Source organism: Pleurodeles waltl, chromosome 6 (genome assembly GCF_031143425.1).
Source record: "Pleurodeles waltl isolate 20211129_DDA chromosome 6, aPleWal1.hap1.20221129, whole genome shotgun sequence".
In the NCBI taxonomy this organism is placed as follows: Eukaryota; Metazoa; Chordata; class Amphibia; order Caudata; family Salamandridae; genus Pleurodeles; species Pleurodeles waltl.
Window position 1 is genome coordinate 169890142 of NC_090445.1, and position 24890 is coordinate 169915031.

A 24890-nucleotide genomic window follows, 5' to 3' on the forward strand; every position below is an offset into this window, starting at 1 on the left:
AGACAACGCAGGAATGCAGAGCTTTTTCATGCCATGCAACAAACTTTCATCCCAACGCCTCTACTTTTAAAATGAACCAGTCCGTTGGGAGGGAAGGACAGAAGAAGAAATGGCAGGATGCTACGGATATGGGCGTTGGGTAGGGTCATGGGCAGAAGAACAACCAAATCTTATTTTTGGGAGGGATTAGCCCATCCGAAGAAGAACAAGACACAAAATTATCTTGTTCACGCTGCAATATCCTGGGGTGTTCCATACAGAGAACAGGCCCTTCTTCACCATTAAAATCTGTCAGGAAAGAAATCCAGAGTCCATAGTGTGAGAGCAACTATAGCCCCACCAGCCTGTCTGAAACCAGGGTTATGAGGACTGTTAAGTACTTGGTTCGGGAAACAGGCCATAAATTGAATGTCATTACCATTATGTGCTTTGAAGGCCGCTTCATGAAGAACCACTGACTTTTAATTTTCCAAGAGCCACGAGTGAATATTTCATTCAGTTCAGAAATTGTCTTTATAATCTGGGACTTGTAGTACCATTCATCCCATTAAAAAACTTGGCCTGGATGAACTACGCATGTCTGGATTTGGTAATCTTGCGTGCTCTGTGTCCTATTATACTAAGGAAATTGAAAGTCTGATACAGAGTGGTGTTAAGCTTTTATATCATCTGCAGCAATGTTAGAAATTAGGTTGTTGGTTGAACTAAGTTAAACAACAGCCACAATCCTAGTCAGGGTAAGTGTCAGACACACCCTAAATTAACCTTTGGTCACCCTCTGGTACCTTGGCACAGAGCAGTCATGTTTAACTTAGAGGCAGTGTGTAAAATATTTTTGCAACTCACAAAAGGTTCCACACCATGTTGGAAAAATAGAGCAAACTTTATTATATAAAACAAGACCAAAATGACAAAAATCCAATAAGTAGAACTGGAGTTATGAATTTTCAAAGAATAAACTGCAAAATAGCGCCTAAAAGCACAAGGGGCCAACCACGGCAATCTGGTTGCATTGGAACAGATCAAAATCAAAAGCTCAAGCTGACCTTGATGGAGCATGGGTTGGAAACAGTCCTAGATTAGTCCGACTGAAATTTTACCTTCTCTAGAATTGTGCCAAGTGTCCCCTTCATGGGGAAGAAGTTTTCCGGAAGCAAGCTGGACATTGCTGGTGATGGTCGTGAAGAGCCAGCCGTGCATCGCGTATGGATGGGCTGAAGCCTCACGGTTATGAGCGGCGATGCTTGCTGTGTGAAGAGACGAACTTGAGGCTGCTCGCGCTGGATTTCTGGGACAGCAACGAGGTTCCAGAGAGAATAGGCTGTTCGCGAAGAGCCCAAATGCTTGACATAAAGACCAAAAAGACAACTTCCAAGGGCCCAAGACCTGAGAGGAGCCTCCTAGGCATCAGGAACTCGTTGAGGATGGGTCCAGGAGCTGTGGGGAGCCTGTTATGTCCCTGAGGCTCAGATCAGGAGGCAAGCAGACTATCCCTTTGAGTCGCTCTGGAGCCCTGGGTTCAAGGTGGACTCTAGGTCCAGTTCTTCCTCTCCAGGCAAGAGGGTAGCAGGTTATCCTAGCAAGGCAGCAGCTCTTTTGGAGTGGCAGTACTTTCAACAGCGTAGCAGTCCTTCCTGGCAGAGTAACCACAGGTCTAGAGTTGCACTGAAGTGGTGGTGTCTGAGGTCCAGTTCTCATTCCCAGTGGTGTCTTTGATGTGGGGAAGACTTCAAAGACATGCCTTTGAAGTGCACGGATGTCCTGCCCTCCCTGCCATGGCTCCAGACTAACTACAGGGGGTATGCAGCCCTTTGTGTGGGGACAGGACACAGCCTATTCTGGTGTAAGTGAGGATGTAACAAGCTCCTCCCTTACATCCTGCCCATGATGCCCCATCAAGTCACAGATGGCCCATCAAGTCACACCTAAGCTCCCATTGTGTGTGGCTGTCTAGGTGGAATACACAAAGCCCAACGACCAACTACACCCAGTTATGTGACCAGAGACCGGCTGCAGGCACCAAATGGCTAAAGCAAGGCTTTCTAAAAGTGGCATTTACTGAATTGCAATTTAAAATCCGACTTCAGCATAAGTAGGGTTCTTAAATTGTGATTCCAGAGACTCCAGACTTGAAGTCTTTATCTCTTCCCATCTGGTAATTGTGCTTATAAAGTGTAATAAGGCACCTCGAATGTTATAATATGGGAGTGATAGGCCTTCCAGTAGTGAAAAATGAATTTAGGAGGTTTTCACTACCAGGACATGTAAAACTAAGAAAATACATGCCCTACTTTTAAAATACATTGCCCCCTGCCCTCTGTGCTGTCCAGGACATACCTAGGTGAGATCTATATGTATTAAAAGGGAAGGTTTGGGCCTGACAAAAAGTTTACATTCTTAGGTCAAAATTGCAGGTTAAAACTGTCCACATAGGCTCTGCAATGGCAGGCCTGAGAGGTGTGTAGTGGGCTACTTAAGTGGCCCACTACTGGCATTTAATTTATAGGCCTTGGGCACATGTAGTTCACTTTAGGAGGGATTTATCAGTAAATAAAATATTCCCAATTGGTATATACCAGTGTTACCACGCTTTAGGGAGAGAGCACAATTATTTTATTTTAGCACTGATTAGCAGTGTTAAAGTACACAGAGTCCTAGGGCCAGCAAACCGAATTAATCAAAAATAGGAAGAGTGAAGGCAAAACGTGTGGGGAAGACCTGCCCAAAGGGCCATTTCCAAAATGCAGCAATAATATTATGAACTGATTTACAACGTGCTGCGGCGACTGTTTGACCTTTACAAACATTTTCTTGTATAGAGTCAGGCTCCACACATTCATGCCATCTTCTGCATTACATCTTTGTGAAATTATTTTGTTTTGTGTTCTCTTCCAAAAAGGATGTGGACAACTTGATTAAAAAAAAGTAAGTATGATGGTATGCAGATCCAGGCCGAGAGTTCGATGGGTACAATATTTGGTTACTTTCCTTCTGCGTCACCGTCAGTGTTTCAGACTGGTTCCAATGCGAAAACAACACTACGCGCCCTCACACGAACCTTCCGGGGCTCCTCTGCTCAAGGCAGCCGGCCTTGAAGCCACTCTGCTGTCTTTGTGCAGGATGAGAAGAAAGCAATCCTTTTTTGGATGCCACAACGAGTAGCCCGCCCTTTTTGGCTTGCCACATTCATTCCTCCCTCGCCTGTCTCTTATCCTCTTATGAAACTCAGTCGCTCTGCATATTTAATATGCGCAGCATATGATGTGGAAACCCACTGTTGCAGCGTAGGGCAGGACGCGGGAACATCAATTTTCACTTCGCCTCCCAGGGCCTACTGCACCGGCATGAATATGAAGGCAGTTCTCGTGCTTTTGGCCCTGGCATTGATCACGATTTTAGCCCTGGTCTGTGTACTCTTGTCTGGTGCGGGGGCCAAATCTCAAGACTGCGGGGGGCAAAAACACAGTGGCCAGCAGGAAAAGCAGACGGTCCAACAGGAAAAGCTAGATGGTCAGGGCGTGATCTTTTCTGACCTCAACCCTACAGAATTATTAGAAGTGGTGTATTACCTTCAGCAGAACCTTGGTGCTGGCTTTGTAGATGCTGCAGAAGCAAACCCCTCCGACAACTGTATTTACTACGTCGATGTCCTGCTCCCCAGAAAGCAAGATGCCCTGAATTTCCTAGACGACAGAGGACCACAGCCAAAAAGAGAAGCGCTGGCGGTGGTTTTCCTTGGCAACCAGCAAGTACCTAATATTACAGAGTATGTGATAGGCCCTCTGCCTCGCCCAACTTACCACTCAGACATCACTCTGCAGAAGTACAAAGACCAGCTCCCCTACTACCGCAGACCTGTGATTGGTAAGGAGTACATGGAAATGTACTCTTTGATCTACCAGAAAGAGTTTGCCAAGGCGCCAATCTTCCTGAAAGATGCCTTTGACTATGATGGAACAAACTTTGCTGCTCTCACCACAGTCCCCCGGGGGTTCCAATCTGGAGACCGCAGAACTTGGTTTGTCCTCTTTCATAACGTTAGTGGTAGCGGCTTCTTCCTTCACCCGGTGGGTTTGGAAATCCTTGTTGACCATCAAAGTCTAGATGTCTCCCTGTGGAGAGTGGTCAAAGTGTTTTACAAGGGCAAGTATTTCAACAACATGGTTCACCTAGAGGAGGATTATAAAGCAGGCAAAGTGATAGTTGAAAAAATGGGTAAAGTGCCATCTGAAATGGACATTGCTTCCATGAATCCACTAGGGGACCCGACTGCAAATACTCCTTTCCAATATGAGCCCACCGGCCCACGCTACAGTGTCAAAGACAACCAAGTGTTCTTTCAGTCCTGGAGCTTTGTCTTTGGAAAGCATGTCAACTCTGGGTTGCGTCTCTTTGATGTACGATTTCAGGGGGAGAGGGTTGTCTACGAGCTGAGTGTGCAGGAGGCCATTGCAATCTATGGTTCGAATGCTCCAGGCTTACTTGTAACCAGGTACATAGACAGCAGTTTTGGCATTGGAAGATTTTCACATGAGCTGGTCAGGGGAGTGGACTGCCCCTATCAAGCTACCTACGTGGAGACCCACCATATGATTGAATCCCAGACTCCCGAAACTGTCAAAAACTCCATATGCATATTTGAACAGAATGCAGGTATACCTCTGAGGCGGCACTATTCCAACTTGCATTCTATGTATTACGGTGGGCTACCTAGTACCGTCCTGGTGATCAGGGCTGTTTCAACACTCATCAACTACGACTATGTGTGGGACTTTCTTTTCTATCAAAATGGAGTGATTGAAGCCAAAGTGTCTGCCACAGGATACATTAGTTCGTCCTTCCTCTATGCCGACGGTCTCGATTTCGGGTCTAGAGTTGGTGAACACACCTTGGGAACTCTCCACACCCACTTCATAAATTATAAAGTTGACCTAGACATTGGAGGTAAGTTCAACCCATTTATTGTATTTTACCATACTTTAGACTTAGCAGACCTTTGCCTGGTCGATAATGTCATCTATTTTGCTTTTGAGGTTGTTGATGTTTCTGTTTGTGGTCAGTCAAAAGGAGAAGAGGTCAAGAATGTTTGGTCAATACTAGGCTCACTGTAAATGCTATTACTGCTCTTCCGAATTTAAATGCAATTAATTTCTCAGCTTGTTTGCTAAGGTATAATGTAAATTTTTGATTACATTTTTTATTTTGCATTTCTCTAATCAACAACATGTCCTCTTTATGTAAATGCAAGCATGTGGACTGAAAATGTGTTTTGTATATGCTGAGTATGTCAGTGTCCCCGTGTTTAGGTGCGCTAGTCTCGAGCAGAAAGCAAATTTACTTGTACGAGCATGGAGTTATCCTTACCAAGTTAATATTGTCCCCAGCTTTTTGCTCACAGCTGATGCCAGTGCTCGCTTTTTAAGGGAACTGGTGCTCCCTAGCCATAGTTTTGGGGCTTTGTTTTTTTAGGTGTGCCCCATCATGACATAGTGTAAAAGTTTCCCTTAAAAGTTAAGCAGTGAACGGTGGGGGAGAGTCGAGGTACCTTGTTGCTGAAATGGGCAGATGTGATGCAAGGTAAGTATTTTTGTTCCCATCACAGGCTCACTGAGGTCACTGAGAATTGTAGTGATTGAAAAGATAAAAAGACTAAAGCTAAAAAATATAAAAAGACAGTCTACTGTACGACTTATAAAAAATCCTGTAGCTCACTAGAGTGCTTCATGGCAGCTAGGCACTGTATTTGTCAGGATCTGTTTTTCTGCGAAAATCTTTTGTGGGCATTTCTTAAACAAAAAATGGGAATTACTATATGCATTATCTGACTTCCAATGACTAGAGTAATCCTGTCTAGGTAAATTGTCTGCCTAGAACTTAATCTGACTCACCTGATTTAAAGTAAGAAAGAACAACAAAAATGTGCAAAGCATGTAGGTTTGGCCACGGGACGGTGTTGCACTTGTTATTGAATTTTTATTACTATGCCACAAAAATAAAAGGACGCTAAAAAGAAAGATGCCACCTAACTGGGGCGACCATACGCTTGCAAACAATGGCATTTAAAAACAAACATTTGCAATTCAACGGGTCTTGCGTTTGCTCATGTTAGAGCTGATCGCGTTGTAAACTCCTAACCCGACTTTTCATCTATCGGCAAAAGTGCTTTTAAGTATGTAACCCGAAAAAGTGAAATTAACTGTGTAAAGTGCTCGACTTCTGCCAAGCGAAATCGCGCTAGGAAAATATAGAAAAAGTAGTCCACGATCTGACAGAAAACAGCGAGCCTCGCATGTTTTCTGTACTTGGTCGCTGCGCTCGAGGAGGGCTAACCACCGGAAAAGGCATGACGTATGCATGCCTTCCACTAATGAAAGCAAGCAGATTTTACTAGGCAAGCCGATGAACCAATGAAACACACTGACGTGACGTCGACAGGGCTCCGAGCCCTTTTCTAATAACTAAAGCGTCTCGCTGCGATACGCATGCGCGAGCGCATGCAACGCAGGCTCGACCCTAAAAAATAACAATCATAGATAATTTTTGTAGAAGAGTTTGGGGGTTTGCTACCAAGCATGTGTATTTGAAATGGGTATGAAAACCCTTTTCAGTTGTAATGCCTATCACAGAAAAAAATCCTGTTGGCTCAAGTAAATAGCATGCATGTACCTAAAATACAATTAAAAGGGCTGAAAATGAAAATAAAAATTAGCAAAGGAAAGTGTTGGCCTACCAGCCCTGACAATTCTAATTAAGAGGATCCATGCATGTAATTAGGCTGAATGCTGTCACTCACAGTTCAAGAGAGCCAATGCCTAAAGTGAGCTGACCCATTGCCCATGCTGTATGCTTTGGTAGGACGCAAAATGTGAATGACAGTTAAATTGATCAATGGAAGAAGAGGAGTGACCCAAAACTCCCGGTTGCATATACAGATGTAATTTTTATTTATGCTTTTTTGTTTATACGAGGATGGCGGCACAGCAACAGCAGCCTCTAACTTAGATCTAATACAAATGGTGGTAAGAGATGAAGTTGCATATGTACCCAAGGGCATGCATCACAGCAAATAGGAAGGAACGTACCATGAAATTAACATGGACGTGGAATGGTTTGAATGATTTTTGGGTACGGTGGCTTCCAGTAAATGCAGAGGGGGTAGCTGTGTGGAACGAAGTTCTATTGACCTTAGGGACGGATGATTGACTGGGAATAGGGTTTTCTGGAAGCTGCTTTGGGTGGGTTGGTAGATAGAAAGTAGTCTTACTAGCAAAGAGCACTTATAATTGGGTGGAAGCTAGTGTTACAGACAGTACAAGCAGAGTAGGGAGATGGGTGGAATGAAGTATTACTGGCCCTATGTATAGAACTGTGGAAAGGGTAGGAGGGTATGTTCTGTTGTAAGTGCATATAGGTCACACATTCTGTCACTGGTGTGGACGTTGCAGTGCCAATCAGGTTCGGTACCTACTTGCCCAAGTTTCAAGAGTTCCATCTCAGGCTGCATCCTGATGTATGTGAGTTGTGGTAAGTAGGAGGCAGATTGAGTGTAGTTGATGTGCTGCTGTTAATAATTGGACTTGTTACAAGTTTGTGGAGGTCTAGCCAAGATACTTGCATGCTGACTGGATTACTTGGCTTCCAAATTGCCCTGTTAATTTACATGTGTTTAAAGTAGCTGAAAGTATTAGATGAGTCCTGATATCCATTTGCTCGCTTATCTTGACTGAGTTTGGTTGCTGTTACAAGTCGTCTTTAGCTCTGTACCATTGCCTGGTTTTAAGTGCCGGTGGTGACATTGAATGTTTTTTTCAACCTAGTGAACTGATTAAATGCCCAGTACGAACCATGGATGCAAACTGCACACCCTTTAAATACCGCAATTGTGTAGTGCTGTATTTACTCTGTGCTAAATTTGCACCTGATTTCGCTCTGCAACTTTTAAAATGGGGAATTAAGAACAATTTGCGCATGATTTCAGATAGTCGGCCATGCACTCAACCAATTGCGTGCAGTTAACCTGCCACAAATTAAGCAGGAAAAACCCTGGGTTAGGTACATTTTGCATTTTCGGTGCAAAGGTGACTTTGTTCATTAAATGAAATGACTGGGCCAACTGTGATCAGGGCCTAACTGTTAAATATGTCTGATGTTGTATGTGTATGAGATGTTCTGTCTAATACATTGTTTGGAAGGTAACATATGTCGTTTCTTAGGAGGAAGTGCTGTTGGAAGCATGTTGATGCCCAATATGGCACGTGTTCTGTTTTGCAGGAGGTTGTTAGTGTTGAACGATGTTGGGTGTTTGTGTTGTGTTCTGCTCTAAGTATACTGTTTGACAAATCTGTGGTCCTTTTACCATATTGATACAAGGAATCCAAGAAGCCAGCCATCCTGGTGCTCCCAGGAATGGGACCATAGGTATGGTATATCATATCATACAGACACAGCCTACTCTCAGTGTTAATGGTAAAGGTCACGATCCATCCTACTTTTAACACAGACACAGAGAAAGACATGCTTTTAGAATTTGGATGGTTGGTTGACTGGGGTATGAGCCCTGGTCAGGCAACAGCCACAATCCTTTGCAGGGTGAACCACAAAAAGTCACTAATTTAACCTGTGCTTAACCCTGGGTAGCTTGGCACAAAAAGCAGTCAGGCTAAACTTAGCGGCAATGTGTTAAGTATTTATGCAGTACACAAACAGCAATACAGTGAAAACACAACACAATAAAATCCCCAAATAATTTAGAAAAATATCAACATTTTAAATTAATTATTTAACACCAAAACCATCAAAATCCAATAAGTAGAACCGGAGTTGTGCATTTTTAAAGTTTAAGGTTCAAAATAGCAAGTTCTCAGTTTTGGAAAATGGTGACCTGGGCACCTCTAGCACCACAACCAAGGGTTCAGGAGTGGATGTAGACCTCTTGGGGTTTCAAGACTCACTCAGGCTGAGTCCAGTTGTGGGTTCAAGATGGTCAGAACCTGTAATTTCCCTGTGACTCTGAACAGGAGGCCAGTTAAACTAGCCCTTGGAGTCATTTCTGAAGTCCTGGGTGCAGGTGAAGATGCAGGGCTCCACAGCAGGGCTGGCCTCTGAAGGTTCAAGGCAGGCTCCAGGCAGTAAAGCAGTCCTTCCAGGTACAGCAACCGTCTGGTAGAATGCACCGCAGGTCACAGCAGCAGGCAGTCTTCTGAGAGTCCTTCCTCACTCTAGTCAGGATCAGGGAGATACCGCTCAGATAACCCCTGGTCACCCCCTTGGTAGCTTGGCATGAGCAGTCAGACTTATCTCAGAAGCAATGTGTAAAGCATTTGCACATAACACACAGTAACACAGTGAAAACACTCCAAAAGGACACCACACCAGTTTTAGAAAAATAGCCAATATTTATCTATTTAAAACAAGACCAAATGCGATAGAAATCAAACATACAGTAATAAAAATATGAGTTCTGCAAAATTTACTCAAAAATACAGTTCCTTGAAATCAATAGCTCCACCTGGGGCTATCACGGCGTCGTGATCAACAAAACCAACAGTTTAGGCTGGCCGCGGCATCGCGGGCCAGCTACGGTGTCGGGAAGACCCACAAACAGTACCTTGGATTTGTAAGGCATCGTGATCCTCGCAGTGAGCTCCGGAGAGTGGCGCCGCTGAAGTCGCAGTGTCGGTTCCAGAGTCGGAGCAGGAGTCGTTGGGCCCTTGAAGTCACACGTGTTGCAGATCGAACTCCGGGCTGATGAAGTCAGGAGCGATGGCGGGGATGGCATCGGGCTGTGGTGCAAAGCGAGACGATGCGACGTGCGGTGCCCACAGGTCACAGTGCAGGCAGCAGCTCAGTGACGGTGTCCAGTGGCGTCGGTGAGACCAGGGCTGCGGTGTGAAGCGGAGTGGTGCAATGTGCGGTGTCCACAGGTCACGGTGCAACAGCAGCGCCGTCATTGCAGAAGTGCTGTTGTCGGTAGGCCCAAGCCAGCGGTGCGGGACCGGACAGTGCTTCGTGACCCTCACGAGTGGGGTCCACAAGCCATGGTGCAGGCAGGGATACCTGGTGACGACAGTGGAGTCGATGGTGCTGGCGTAGGTGGACCGGGGCTGCGGTGCAGGACGGGACAGTGCTTCGTGTACCTTACGGGCGGTGTACACAGGCCACGGTGCAGGCAGCGGCGCCGGTGTCAGCAGAAGCATTGTCGTCGGGGATACCCAGGCTGCGGTGTAAGCAGGCGATGCCGGAGTGCGGGGCCAACAGGTCGTGGCGTGAGCAGTGGCTCGGTGAAGTCGTCCGATGATGGCGTCGGTGAGACCAGGGTCGCGGTGCGAAGCGGGACAATACGACTCCGTGCGGCGTCGGCAGATCACGGTGCAGGCCAGCGGTGTCGTTAGTGGCGTCGCAGTGGTTTCCCCTCTTGAACAGAACAAAACACACAGTTCTCAGTGCTGCAGGTCGAGGAAACTGAAGTCTTTGGTGTCCCTGAGACTTCCAACAGGAGGCAAGCTCTACTCCAAGCCCTTGGAGAACTTTCTCAAGCAGGACACACAGCAAAGTTCACCCTTTGCACTCTTTTCAGGCAGAAGCAGCAACTGCAGGCCAGTCCAGCAAAGCAGCACAGCAAAAGGACAGTACTCCACCTCCAGGTCTTCTCATTGGCAGAGGTTCCTCTTGATTCCAGAAAGATTCTAAAAGTCTGGGGTTTAGGGTCTTCTTCTTATGCCTGGTTCTGCATTTGAAGTTGGCAAACTTCAAAGCAAAGTCTCAAGTGTTTGCAAGCTCCTTCCTTGGCCAGGCCAGGCCCCAGACACACACCAGGGGGTCGGAGACTGCATTGTGTGAGGGTAGGCACAGTCCTTTCAGGTGTCAATGACCACTCCTCCCTCCCCTCAAGCTCAGATGGCTCATCAGGATATTCAGGCTACACCCCCACCCCCACCCCTTTTTGTGTCACTGTCTAGAGAAGAAGTGTGAACAGCCAAACTGTCAAACTGACCCAGGCGGGGAATCCACAAACAGGCAGAGTCACAGAATGGTTTAAGCAAGAAAATGCCTCCTTTCTAAAAGTGGCATTTTCAAACAGACAATTTAAAAACCAATTTCAATAAAAGATGTATTTTTACATTGTGAGTTCAGAGATCCTAAACTCCAAATTTGTATCTGCTCTCAAGGGGAATCTGCGCTTTAAGGATATTTAAAGGCAGCCCCCATGTCAACCTATGAGAGAGATAGGCCTTGCACAGTGAAAACCGAATTTGGCAGTATTTCACTGTTAGGACATATAACACACACTAGTAAATGTCCTACCTTAAATATACACTGCACCCTGCCACTGGGGCTACCTAGGGCCTACCTTAGGGGCGCCTGACAGGGAGTAAAAGGGAAGGTTTAGGCCTGGCAAGTGGGAACACTTGCCAAGTCGAATTGGCAGTTTAAAACTGCACAAACAGACACTGAAGTGGCAGGTCTGAGCCATGGGTACAGGGCTACTAATGTGGGTGGCACAACCAGTGCTGCAGGCCCACTAGTAGCATTTGATTCACAGGCCCTGGGCACCTCTAGTGCAGTTTACTAGGGAATTACCAGTAAATCAAATATGCCAATCATGGATAAACCTATCAACAGTACAATTTTTATAGGGAGCACTTGCACTTTAGCACTGATTAGCAGTGGTAAAGTGTGCAGAGACAATAAACCAGCAAAAACAGACCTGAAAAAATAGGAGAAAGAAGGCAAAAGGTTTGGGGATAACCCTGAAAAAGGGCCATTTCCAACAAGTTCTTTGAAGTTCCAGGGGTTTTCTGCCTCCCCTGCCCTGGCTTCTAGCTGGCTGCACTGACCATACAGGGTTGTTAAGCCTATTGTGTGGTGGCAGAGCCCAGCCTATTCAGGTGCAAGTGGGGCCGTGCTTAACTCTGTCCGCCCATCAAGTCAGATACTGGTCCATTCAGGCTCTGCTAATACCACTATTTTGTGACTGTCTGGGGTGAATTCACAAAGCCTCAACTGTCAGCTACACCCAGTCATGTGACCTAAGGCAGGATGCAGGCATAGAGGGCTAAGGGTACGAATATGGCAACATTCTAAAAGTGGCATTTTTAAACTTGTAATGATAAATTTGACTTTACCATTAAAGAAGGTCTATCATTACAAGAAAAACACATTTGGGAGTCTTTCACTACTATGACATGTAAAACTTAAAATTACATGTCCTACCTTTTAATTACACAGCACCCTGCCCTATGGGCTACTTAGGGCCTACCTTAGGGGTGACTTATATGTAATAAAAGGGAAGTTTAAGGCTTGGCAAGGGGTTTTAAATGCCAAATCGACATGGCAGTGGACACTGTCTTCAGGCTGCAGTGGCAGGCCTGGGACAGGTTTTAAGGTGATACTAAAGTAGGTGGCACAATAAGTGCTGCGGGCCCAATGGTAGTACTTAATTTACAGGCCCTGGGTATATGGTCTACCACTCTACAAAGGATTTATATGTAAATTAAATATGCCAATCAGGTATATGGTAATCAAACCATGTTTTAGGGAGAGTGCATAAGCACTTTAGCACTTTAGCACTGGTTAGCAGTGGTAAAGTGAACCAAGTCCTAAGGCCAACAAGCAAAAATCCAGCAGAAAGCAGGAGGAGGAAGGCAAAAAGTTTGGGGGTGACCCTGTAGAGAGGGCCATTTACACCACATGCGTTACCACCAAAAAGCAGAAATGTAACTAAACCTTCCAACCCTCCCGCCCTCCTCTATCCCTTGGGCCAACTCCCACTATGCAGTTTGCTATGAAAAATCACATGAGGCCATCAAACAAATACAGTTGTAATCAGAGTCACACAGATGCCTGTCCAGGAGCCCTAGGGACTGTAATCTTATTGGGCTCGTTAGTCCTGTATGGTTTTTATTGAAATGCCTAAGGACTGGGTCCAGTGTTTCACAAATTTATTCGATCTGTCCTTCAAATCATTTGCAGTTTTCATATTGGCTATCAGCTGCCATGTCCTCTGTACCCAGAGATCTCTTGTGAGAACATCAGCCGTGCCCCATAGCCCCTAGATTGTTTCTTTAGTTGTCAATATGTTATATTGTGTTATGTCTATTTGTCTATTTGTGGAGCTCACTAATCATCCATGGTAAATTTTCTTACCCTCGCTAGAACTAAATGCCCACTATTGTGGCTCCTAGTAAAACAGAGGCTGCACTATCGATCATTTCTAGATCCTCAATTTTGCTTCTGGCAGAGAAGATCAGTGACCAAAAACTTGCGATCTTGGAGCATGACCCTAGGATGTGTAGAATGTTGAGTCCACATTATCTCCAGCATAGCCCACAGTATTTACACAATGTTTCTCTACCTTGTTTGTGGTGTGCAAAATTGATGGTACAAGTGAAAATAATTTCACAATGTTTCTGGTCTAATTGGAGTTCCAAGTCCTTTACCCAGCTAGTTGGATATGAGCATTTAAAATCAGGGGGCTTCTGTTTAAGAACGGTATAAAGCGTTGAGACTAAGTTTAGTGTCATTTGGAGTGTTTGAAGGAACTTCTGAAAGGGAGTTAGCGGGTAGATAGCTGTGTCCCAGATGGGTGTAAGACTCAGTATCAAAGTTGTAGATAGCAATATCTTTCCTTTTACAGAACTCAGCAGTTGTTTTTAAAGCAAGAGAGATATAGTCATAGAATCAATGTATGGAATATTAACTAGGAGCGAGAAAGTGTTATTGACTGTAGATGCAGGGGGTAGGTGAGAAGCACTGTCTCCCCTACATCATGTAAGTAGTCTTCAAGTAGCCATGATGATTTTGCTGCAGTTGCAATGGTTCCCTGCTTCTCTGTCTGAAGTAGGGCTGGGAGGATAATACCATCAATATTAGCAAAGTTAGCAGAAAGACCAAGCAGTCCTGATGAAGGCATTGACTGAACCTTTCTCTATAACCACAGTAGCTACTCTCTGACATCAAAAAGTGCAGAACATCTACCTGGCACGACTGACTATCCGCCAGAAGATTTTCAGTAAGCCAGTGGGTTGAAGGATGCTCTTTAGTGGGTAATTCATGCTTGCTTTAGGCAATCAGAGGAGAGTTTCACCGCAAAAGTGATGCTAATGAATTTGCTATCACAGAAGAGTAGATTCACAGTCCATTACAACAGGAATGAAGGGTCACAAGCGGATTGGATAATATTCATATCCCAAATGCTAGTCTTTCTATCCACTGGAGACATAGATTTTATTACAAAGGTCAGCACAGAATCAGCACATAGCCTAATCAGCCTGATCAATAGCAGTAGCTGACTAATAGCAGCAGGATTTTGGCCTGTTCCTGTTATGGCAAGGGCAGTCGCCACCCAAAGGTGAACGGGTATTCCGATCAATAGGAAAATTACAAGTTTGTGTAGTAAAGAGCTGACTCAAAGTCCAAGTTCAAGAGCTCCATTGAAAAGGCTATCAGGCTTTGGTGGTCCGTGACAAAGGACATCCTGGACACAATTAAATAAAAGACCACTTACTTCTCCAAACTAGTCTCCAAAATCACAATAAGGAGAACTATTTGTGCTGACATTGGTTTTACACTCAAAGTACATCCTCCAGGAGTATCAAACTTTAGAAGATCACATCTTGTGAACATCTGGTCACAACTGGAGCAACTACAGGACCTGCAGAAAATATCACCAGTTCATAGTAATAAATGGCTAACAGTATTTAGGGTATGGTATAGCTGAGCCTTTCACCCGTGGTATCTCTGGAATTGTAAGAGCTAGAATAGACAGTACATGACTATAAATTGGAATGGAAAATACTTATAATCTTCTCACTTGGAAATGGGCTGAGATAAGCTCTTACAAAGTCACAGAATTGTAGGTGGGGGTGAGTGTGCAGGCTCACCACACTCACAGCCCTGGGATGTCTCATGCCGGCCCTCAACTGTCTCTCAAAGCTGATGCATACAGGTCAACTGGCTAGTGGCTCCTGATTGACATTCTCACAGTAACCTCCAAGCTGACTTTGTTCAGCAGGGCCTTGTTCCTTGTCCTTCGAGGCAAGTCTTATTTTTGATCGTAGCTTTGAGGAAAACAGCAACTCACAGAGTTATGTCCCTGATCGTATGCCCTCTGTGCCATTGCAGCAAAGTCTAGATGGTTATGAACTGCTGGATCAAGGGGGTTAAAACTGGGCGCGCTGGTGAGAAGTCAGAGTCATTCAAGTCAATAAGTCACCTATTAGCCTTGGAAAAGTGGATCCCTAGGATGACAATCCAGTGTTCCTGAATCAGGTCCATGCAATTTCTAGGCAGCTCTTGGCTGAGCACAAAAGGCTGTCCAGCTTTGCCCTTTTGAAGAAACACCTGAAAATGTGGCTAGTCCAGCAGAACTAATTGAGTTTTCTCTTATTTTGGGTAGTGTCTATCAGCTCAAGGACACTATATTAAGGATGTGCTTTAAGTAAACAAATAAATGAATAAATAAATAGATACACTTTACTTTTGTGTGTTAAGGCAAGGCTCTGAACTGAATGTATAACGTAGCTAGAATCCCAATCAGAGTGAAACTGCAATGGAGACCTCGAGGCGCAGCTCCGGGCGCTGCTTCCAGCACAGAGAAGCTGAAATTGTCTTATTCTGCGCAGGAGGCACCATGGTATGTTGTACGTGACATGTCCTTGCAGAGGACATCACTGACCCAAAATTGGGCTTTTACTTATATAAGATAGCACAACCCTCATGGGGATGATAACTACACCAGTCACGAGAGACTGGACAGAATTTAACCAGAGGATCAGTAGCCTGGGCCGCTCACATTCTCGGCACTGAACCAACCACCAGCCATCTTATACCCTGGCAGGCGAGCAGTAGCCACTCTCTGGTATGGCTGAAAGGTACACATTGAGTGCCATCTCCATTCAGCTCTGTTGCAGAGCAATATGAAAGTGCATGGAGCACCTCCAGTAGCATCACAGATCTTGAATCGACTGGGATAAAAAAATGTCATCCAGAAAGCCTAACGAAATAACCCGTCACAGCAGTTCACACAATGTGACACTTTTCCTCAGCTACAGCAGGTATTCCAAATACAGCATATTTAATGTATCCGTTCTTGGGCTTTCTTGACACATCTTTACTTTTTGGGTGTTGTGGTCTTTGAATCCTTGAATTGAACCAGTTGGACTACGACACCTGATAACAATGATTTGAAAAAGAAAAACCGAACACATGGGCTAATCTGCAGGAAGAAACTGCATGCAACTGGAAGGATATTGTAAAATGCACAAAACGTGTTGATGGAGCACGGAAACAAATGAATACACGAAAGTAGAAGGTGAATAATTTTCAAAATTAACCAGAACAAATGAAAGGATGCAGTTTGAGGTACTTGAAAATATGGAAAAGAAGATGTCAATCCAAGTAGTAAATGTGTGTAATGTGGTTAAATGGGGTTTCAAGTATTGTTAACTAATAGTTCACAGTTTTAAACAAAAGTGTTTATACAGGATGTACATGGATCAAGATAGGAAGCAGGGCATGTTAGGCGGTGGCATAAGCAGGAGGAAGAGGAAGCTGGACAACAATACTGTCAGGAGGGCAGGAATATTGTTGACTTCGGGGTGGTGATGGGCGTGATTAAGTGAATGGGATGCTGTTGAAAGATTCAAGTCGAGAAAGCTGATGTGCATGAAGAATATCTGAGAAAGGTAAGACAATGTGATTATAGTGTTTGGTAATGATAATGGTCCTGGGAGTGTGGTGCTGACAATAGTTTCTATATGAACCTTGATAAGAATGTTGTGATTATGCGACTGTCCCTATGAAGTGATAGGATTCTGGATTGTGAGTGCCATATTATGGTTGAATGGCTGTCTATGGAATGGTGACAGGTGAGTTTGGGAAAATGATTGGTTTGTAGATGGTTTAATCAATGAAAATGTAATTAATGATGAATAAATAAAAAGTATAAAGTTCAACTTTTACTGCTCATTGTAGTTACTCAGTTCTCCATCTCTACACGATTGTCATAAGAAGTGTTGTTCTTGGTTGCTACGATGCCATGTGTTGCCAGACACCCAATGCACCGATCCAGATCTCTCAAAATGAGGAATGACGTGCTGTATCAGTTGACAGTCACCTTTCCCTAGTCTCTCCTTGCAAATGCCGCTGTGAGCATTCCGTCTGTATGCCGTAAATAAGAATGCCACCCAGACTTCTCCCAAACACATAGTTCTGGATCTCCCTGTACTTCTGGTTGATAGATATGCTGTAACTAAAGTAATCCTATTAGAATACAGCATCTATTTTGTGGTCAGCATGCTGTCTCATTAGCCTTTCTGTAGCAAAACCGACCACATTGTGGCTGGAATGATCATCCATCTGCTACCATTGCCAATGACATTAAAGATGCTTGTGTTTGATACAGCATGTTCCATTGCTTTCCGATTATAACATGGAATTACCAGGCAACTTGTAATGACTGTCGCACAAACCTACAGGTACTACTTCGTGGATTGATCATCAGAAACTGTTTGTGTTCCACGGAGCAAGCAGGAGAGAAGTCCAAAGCTTCACAAAGGAGAAGCCAAAGCATACCATCAGATCCACGAACAAGTGGTAAAACACTCTGGCAGGACGTAAGTGCAAGCCGGATTCTCAAGAGGGCAAAATCCACTACAAAGGGCATAGGAAAAGCTACCAGGATCTGTCCAACCCTAATGTAATAAAGAAAACTCGTGTATCTCAAAAATTATTTGAGGACCTACTGGAGTGCCTGGAGTATAAAATAACCGAAATAGGCAACTTTACCTCACACTGCTTTGCCCACGCCCCTGTCTGTATTTACCACCTTCTGATGGGTGGCCTCTGAGAAGCTTCTGAGGCTGGCCTTTACAACTAAAGCTTCCCACTTGCCTCTCCAGAATTTACCTTAAAACAAATGCTTTCGTCACTCACTTAAAACATGAACAGTGCTTCGGAACAATGCTGCATCTTTCAATAACTGCTCTGGAACCCCTATAAGGCTGGAAAAGAGTGGACCCGAACCATGTGTAAAGAGGGAATGAATTACCTCCTCTAAGATCACCACTCACGTTCAGGTGCACAATGGGTACTGAATGCTCACTTTAGAGAAGAGCTCCTAGTCTGAAAAAACAAAAAGTCCATAATACTTTGCAACCATTCCACTGCAATAATGCTGGCAATACGACACATAATTGTCTTAGTTCATAGGCGGTTAGCCAATCCCTCCTCATGTTCAAATGTAAAAAGATTTAAAAGAAACATACAAGCTTAAGAAAAATAGAGTATGTATTATTGTTGAAACAATGTCATAATATATCATGAACAAGACAGTGTAAGCAAGGTGCTCTGTGTGCTAGTGAGACCAAAAAAGTACTCGTGCTGAGTGAAAAGCGTGCATGATAACGTTTAAGAAAAGTATTAATGTAATTTCTTTCTTTTGTACAATGACCCAGTAGGCCTTGCTGTAAAATCTCTCAATATTAATCAGAATGTCAAGATTAACAAATCCTTCCTCTTAAGTCCACACTCAGTCCTACAGGCATATCTCGTCACGTATTCGACCCCTTGCCAGTGTGTTTAGCTTAAGCATCTATTACCCGTCATCCCCAGGTGCTCTATCTAGATGCATTGTGCATATTCGCAAGTGCTCACAGTTTGTAGCGCATAATGAATCAGAGATACATACAGATGTACCCTACCAGCATGCTTAATTGTCAAGTGAACAGGGATCCAGGTCTCCTGGATCTAAAGTTGGCACATGGCCCACCATTCCCTTTATAACCCGTGAAGCAGGCATAAATAGGCAGGCGCAGAAGCCAGGGCTTCATGTTTAACCTCCACGGAGAAAGCATGTTTGTTCCTTTCAGCTATAAACAATAATTCCTGCCAAAAGCGTAAGGCATCTGGTTCCTTGGCATTTCCTTTTGTAGAAGCGAGTGGTGTGCCTTAACTGTAAGCATTTCCGGATGTTTGAAAATACAAGCAGGCTCCTCGAATGCTCATCATGTATTCATTTCAGGCAACCAGTGGCCCTGGGATGCAGGACATACTACTGTGGAAGGAGAACGGCCCTGTCACCTTCTTGAATTCCTTCTAATTTATGTGGATGTCGTTTAAAATAATGAGATCACTGAGCCTCCATTTAGTAATGAGCCACCACAGGACTAAGCTAAGGTTAAAATGGCTGCAACCAATCTTCTTTATTCTTTTCTCACAATTTAAAAGCATTAGGCTGACATTTATATCAGGTTAATGTATTTAGTGGTTTGGGCAACCCTAACAATGATTAGATCATTGGAGGATTGGCAGCTCTATTAATAACAGTGAAGTGGCTCAGAGCCAATAATGGCTGTTGAAGACCTTCTTCTCCAACACTTCAATGCTTGCCTTTCTGTTTCTCCCTTTTTAATTTAGAACTCGCTACCCATTATGTTAGTAGAACAGTAGAAGATAATTATGAAGCCATAGTGGATAAAATTAGCAAAACCCAAGATAGAGAATTACCCCTGAAAAACTTGAAAGCGTGGCTTAGACCCTGAGCCCTGTGGTTTAATACTGCACTAAAATCTTTTAAAGAAACCAGCAAGAAATTGGAAAAAACTGTGGCATAGGCCCTAATCAGAGGAGGAGAAAATTGTGCAAAAAAAGCCCTTAATGGCTCTAAGAAGGAGGTCTGCAAGGAAAAAGTCAATCACTATGCGAATGCAACTTTTGAAGCTCCCAACAGTGCTAAAAAGGTTTTTGAGATTATGTGTGAAATGACTAACCCAGAGTGTGGGAAGCAAGTAATCGAACCCTCGCCGGTTCTATGCAATAACCTTGCAGATTCTTTTGATAGCAAGTTCAAAAAATTATCAAAGATATTGGGACCATTCCTACAATAACAAACTCTGATCCCATAGATATCCACGCCAGCCATTTTAGTAAGCTATAATTTCTTGAACCATTGACTAATGAGAGTTTCAGAGCTTTAGCACTCTGTGTTACATCTGGATCTCCTCTAGACCCGCTACCGCATAGAATCTGGAAGGAAATGGCAGAGAAATTGTTCCCCCAATAATAAAAATATGTAATCAATCTCTGGAAGCTTATATTGTTCCTCAAGCCTGCAGAAAGGTTATTGTGACCCCCTTGTTGAAGAAACCATCAGCACTCCCCTTGGTCCTTAGTAACTATAGACCTATATCCCTTCTGCCTTTTCTGGCAAAAATCTTGGAACGTTTTGTAAGCAAAAAACTTTCCCATCATTTGGAATAAGAAAATCTCCTATGGGAGGAGCAATTCAGATTCAGATCAGGTCATGGCATGGAATCTGCTCTGCTTCTGGCCATGAATGAGTTCCAGATGAGGATGGACAGCGGTCAGTTAGCAATATTGATATTATTCAACCTATCAGCTACTTATGACACAATGGCCAGGACTGGGGTTAGCGGGATACTACTTAACTGGATGAGTTCTTATTTAGCAGATCATTTGCTAGCGATCTCAATACCTCCTTACTGCTCTGATTTTAAAATCATTAAGAATGGAGTTCCAGAGGGATTGACACTCAGTCTGTTCCTTTTCAACATCTATATGAGGCCTTTGATAACTTTCATCAAGTCACATAATATCAGTCTGGCTAACTATGCTGATGATAACCAACTGATCCTGTCTATTGAAAGCAATGAACCAGATGCTTTGGTCTCTTTTCACAACTGCATAAGTGATATTTTAGACTCACTAAAACTCAATGGGGATAAAACTGAGTTTCTATGTTGTCCAGCCACCAAAATCTCCACAAATCTCCCCTCGAATTTATTGCCATCGACCAAAGAAACTGAAGTAAAACAATCAGAAATGGTGATCTAGGAGTCACCTTTGATATCAGGCTAACCTTAGTGAGCCACATAAACAAAAGTGGAAGGCACCTGTTTCACCATTCTCCAAGGTTTAAGGACAATTCTGCCATTGCATGCAAAAACTCTCATTGTGAGAAATGGAAATCTTAGTAAGCTCAATTATTGTAAGGCATTGTTACTTGGAGTACTGACATATCTACTAAAGAGACTGCATTGAGTTCAGGTCTGAGCCGCAAAGTTGGCTTTGAATAGACCAAGACGATCATCTGCCTCGAGTACTATGAAAGAACTGCACTGGCTCCCAATAATGCAAAGGATAGCCTTCAAATCTCTGTGCAGAGCCTTTAAAGAACTTCAGAGAAAGGGCCCCTTACTGCTACAAAGATGACTAAAAAGGTATGTTCCAGGAAAGTGCCTCCATTCTGCTATGGCAAATCTCACTTGTGTTGCAAAATTTTGTTTAAAAAAGATAGGGTGGTCGAACATTTATGGTCAGAGAGTGTACCCATACAGACTTGGGCTTCTCCTAGTCATGTGCAGATATTAAGGAACTGTCAGAGGAATCTTCATCAAGTTCTTTCAGACATTACACCACATTGTCCCAAGCCCTGGCCTTGTCTATCGAGCTGCAACCCCTTCTAACTCCCTGAAATAAGACTGCACTTTCATATCCACCCACAGGATGAGGGTCTGTCTCCACCTGTTCACCTGGGGGCTTCTGGCAGCTTTTCGTTGCATCATGATTGCTCACCTTACAAGAATCAGGGCCAGATCCAGGAATTTAGTAGTTACTTTGCATTTGGCTGGTCGTGGGAATTCCCCCAGTAGGCATGCCAGTGGGATGCAGGGGATTGCTTTCTTGGTATCCTCATTTATACATTCTACTATTCTATCCCAGAATTCAAGTAGAGCTGGGCAGACCCACATCATGTGAATCGTTTCGACTCCATGCTCTCCACATCTAGGGCGAAGCTGCAGCAGGGCCTTCAAATATTCACATGATTTTCCATGTGCCTTATGCAAATAATAAAAATCAATTAACTTAAATCTGGTTTTATGTGAAACTGTATGCTTGTTAGTTAATATTGTGGTCCAGTCAACATCTGTAATTGGGAGTGCCTTATCATCTTCCCATTTCTGGTGCAACTCTTATTAATCGGGTAATAATATCTGTCCGCAGTGCTTGATATCGGATAGTTATTGCTCAGACCCTGCTATTTGTTGTGCGGAGGACCTGATTACATTGATGAGCTGGGGCTCCACTATCTCTGTATTCCAGTGGTTCTGCAGTGATACTTTCATCATCCAGAGTAACAAGAATGGTCCCCAGGATAGCTCAAATGCTTCAAAAGGTCATCAAATGACAGCAGCTCCACGTCTCTTTAAAGGTCTCCAATTTAGGCTTTGCCAAATCCTGTTCACTCTGTTAATCCCTGCAGTGCTCCGCTCCTGCCTACCACCTCTAGGCCCCGTAAAGAAATGTCCATGGAGTAAGCAGGCAGGCTCAGGTCCACTGCAAGCAGAGCTGCCAGCAGTGATGGGCAACCAGCATAGGGGTGTCTGGAAATCAAGAGGATCTGAAGATGTGTGTGGAGACTCGGGATCTCACCAGGGGCACTTCCTCCAGGGTGTAATTGTGAGTAGAGCCACTGGTAAAACCACTGGAGTTGGGCAGCTAGGTAATAGACTCCAAGGACTGGTGACGTCATTCCCCCTTCGGTCGTTGGCCGGCACAACTTGCCCATCGCCACTCGGCGTCTACCTGTCCCCCCCCTAGTAAGTTTGATCAGCAACGCGTCCATCTCTGTGAACATTCTATAGGGAGTAATAGTGGGTAATGTAGAAAAAAGTAGAGCAGATGGGAGAGGGCCACTATTTACGCAAGCGCACTGTGCCCTGCAACAGAGGGAGGTTTTTCCAAAAATCCACATTGGCACAGAGGGCCCCTTATGGGTGCTCCAATATTGCCGTCTAGGATGTCGCATGGGGCATTGGAAGATTGTGATTCCCAGATATTTCAGACAGGTCCCTTCCCATGAAAGCTCTTGCAGGTCCTGAGGTTGGGGCATGCCACTGGAATCAAGCTAGCCTGGCTGATGAAGGGTGATACCCTGAAACCCGTTCTAGGGTGCTTGTTTCCAGTCCAGGGAGAACCTGGCTTGGCAGTTCGGGCTGGACTGTTCCCATGGGGAACAGGGTCAAGACTGATTTGCATATAGCTGGGTCCAAACTGGAACGGCATGGGTGGCAAAACAGCAATGGATTTAGGCCCAGATCTCTGTACTAGGGGTGAATGTTTGACATTGTTCAGCGTTCTGTCCATCACTTGTTCCTTTTTTCATTTGTTGCCCCAAGTGGGAAGGGTATGCCCAGACGTGGGTCCCGTGCACCCCATGCCACTGAAATCAAGCTAGCCTGGCAGATGAAGGGTGATATCCTGAAACCGGTCCTAGGATACTTGTTTCCAGTCCAGGGAGGACCTGGCTTGGCAGTTCAGGCTGGACTGTTCCCATGGGGAACAGGGTCAATACTGATTTGGATATAGCTGGGTCCAAAATGGAACGGCATGGGTGGCAAAAAAACAATGGATTTAGGCCCAGATCTCTGTACTGGGGGTGAATGTTTGACATTATTCAGTGTTCCGTCCATCACTTGTTCTTTTTGCATTTGTTGCCCCAAGTTGGAAGGGTATGCCCAGACGTGGGTCCCGTGCTCCCTATGCCACTGGAATCAAGCTAGCCTGGCTGATGAAGGGTGATACCCTGAAACCAGTCCTAGGATGCTTGTTTCCAGTCCAGGGAGGACTTGGCTTGCAGTTCGGGCTGGACTGTTCCCATGGGGAACAGGGCCAAGACTGATTTGCATATGGGGGGGGGTCCAAACTGGAACGGCATGGGTGGCAAAAAAAGGAGGGATTTAGGCCTAGATCTCTGTACTGGGGGTGAATGTTTGACATTGTTCAGTGTTCCGTCCACCACTTGTTCTTTTTGCACTTGGGGCATTTGGCAACACAGGGGGAAAATATTCAATTTCTGACAGCTAATGCAGTGGCCGGAGTTACTGCCAAATTGCTCCACTAGTGATATTGCTCCTGACAGATCTTTCTCTGCGGAAGAACAGGAGCAAGTCACCTGTGTGTAGCGCAATTCTAGTCCCTAGTGAAATGGCCAGAATGTGCCTTGCTGGCCAGTGGCTCAACTGTGATGGCAAACAGAAGCGGGGAGAGGGGGCAGCCCTGTCTTATTCCCTGTCGCCCTATGTAGAAGTTAGATATTACTCTGCTGGGCAAACTCAAACATGGGCCCTGAGTAGAGGAGTTTGGTCCACTGGAGGAAGCCCAGTGCCGGTCCCATCTTATCCATAAAAGAAGTCCCATCAGAGGCTATCAATGGTTTTTTCAATGTTGAAGGAGATTATGACTGCTCCATTCTCCCCCGAAGACGCAGGTTCCATGGTCGAGAGGAAAGCAAAATGCAGATGATGGATGGAATGCGGAACCAATCAAACATTCACTCCCAGTCACAGATCTGGGATTAATCGATCGTTCTTTTGCTCACCATGCCAGTTTAGACCCAGCCATATGCAAATCAGTCTTGACCCTGTTCCTCATGGGAACAGTCCAGCCCAAACTGCCAGGCCAGGCCCTCCCTGGGCTGGAAACAAGCATCCTGGGACCGGTTTCAGGGTTTCAATGGGCATACCATGGTCGAGAGGAGCCTGCGAATATTCAGTACTTGTATTTCACCCCGGGATAAACCCATTGTGGTTGACGTGTATGAGTGTATGCATAAGTGGTAAGAGGCAAGTGGCAAGTATTCGACTTAGGATCTTAAAGTCCATGTTGAACATCGATAGTGGTCGATATACTCTAACATCATGGGGGACTGACTGGACTTCAAAACGGAGATTACTAACGCTTCGCTGGTGGTAGTCGGTAAACTACCTACCTCTCAGGTGGCAGCATAGAGATCCACCAGTTTTGGTATCAAGTCCTCCATGTAAGTAGCATAAAACTCATTTGCAGCATGTATTTCTTGTATAGTAATG

At 44.6% G+C, this 24890-nt stretch overlaps 2 protein-coding genes across 2 annotated transcripts in view; both read left to right on the forward strand.

Annotated features, from left to right (window-relative positions):
• LOC138301508 (amine oxidase [copper-containing] 3-like) overlaps positions 1-1218 on the forward strand; it is a 34262-nt gene extending 33044 nt beyond the window's left edge. Inside the window, exon 4 of the mRNA XM_069242022.1 lies at positions 1110-1218. Coding sequence (XP_069098123.1) covers positions 1110-1218 — 109 coding nt within the window. The remainder of the gene's footprint in view (positions 1-1109) is intronic.
• A 2009-nt stretch (positions 1219-3227) lies between these two features.
• LOC138299471 (amine oxidase [copper-containing] 3-like) overlaps positions 3228-24890 on the forward strand; it is a 70175-nt gene continuing 48512 nt past the window's right edge. Inside the window, exon 1 of the mRNA XM_069237738.1 lies at positions 3228-4944. Within this exon, the coding sequence (XP_069093839.1) occupies positions 3345-4944 (1600 nt within the window). The 5' untranslated portion in view covers positions 3228-3344. The remainder of the gene's footprint in view (positions 4945-24890) is intronic.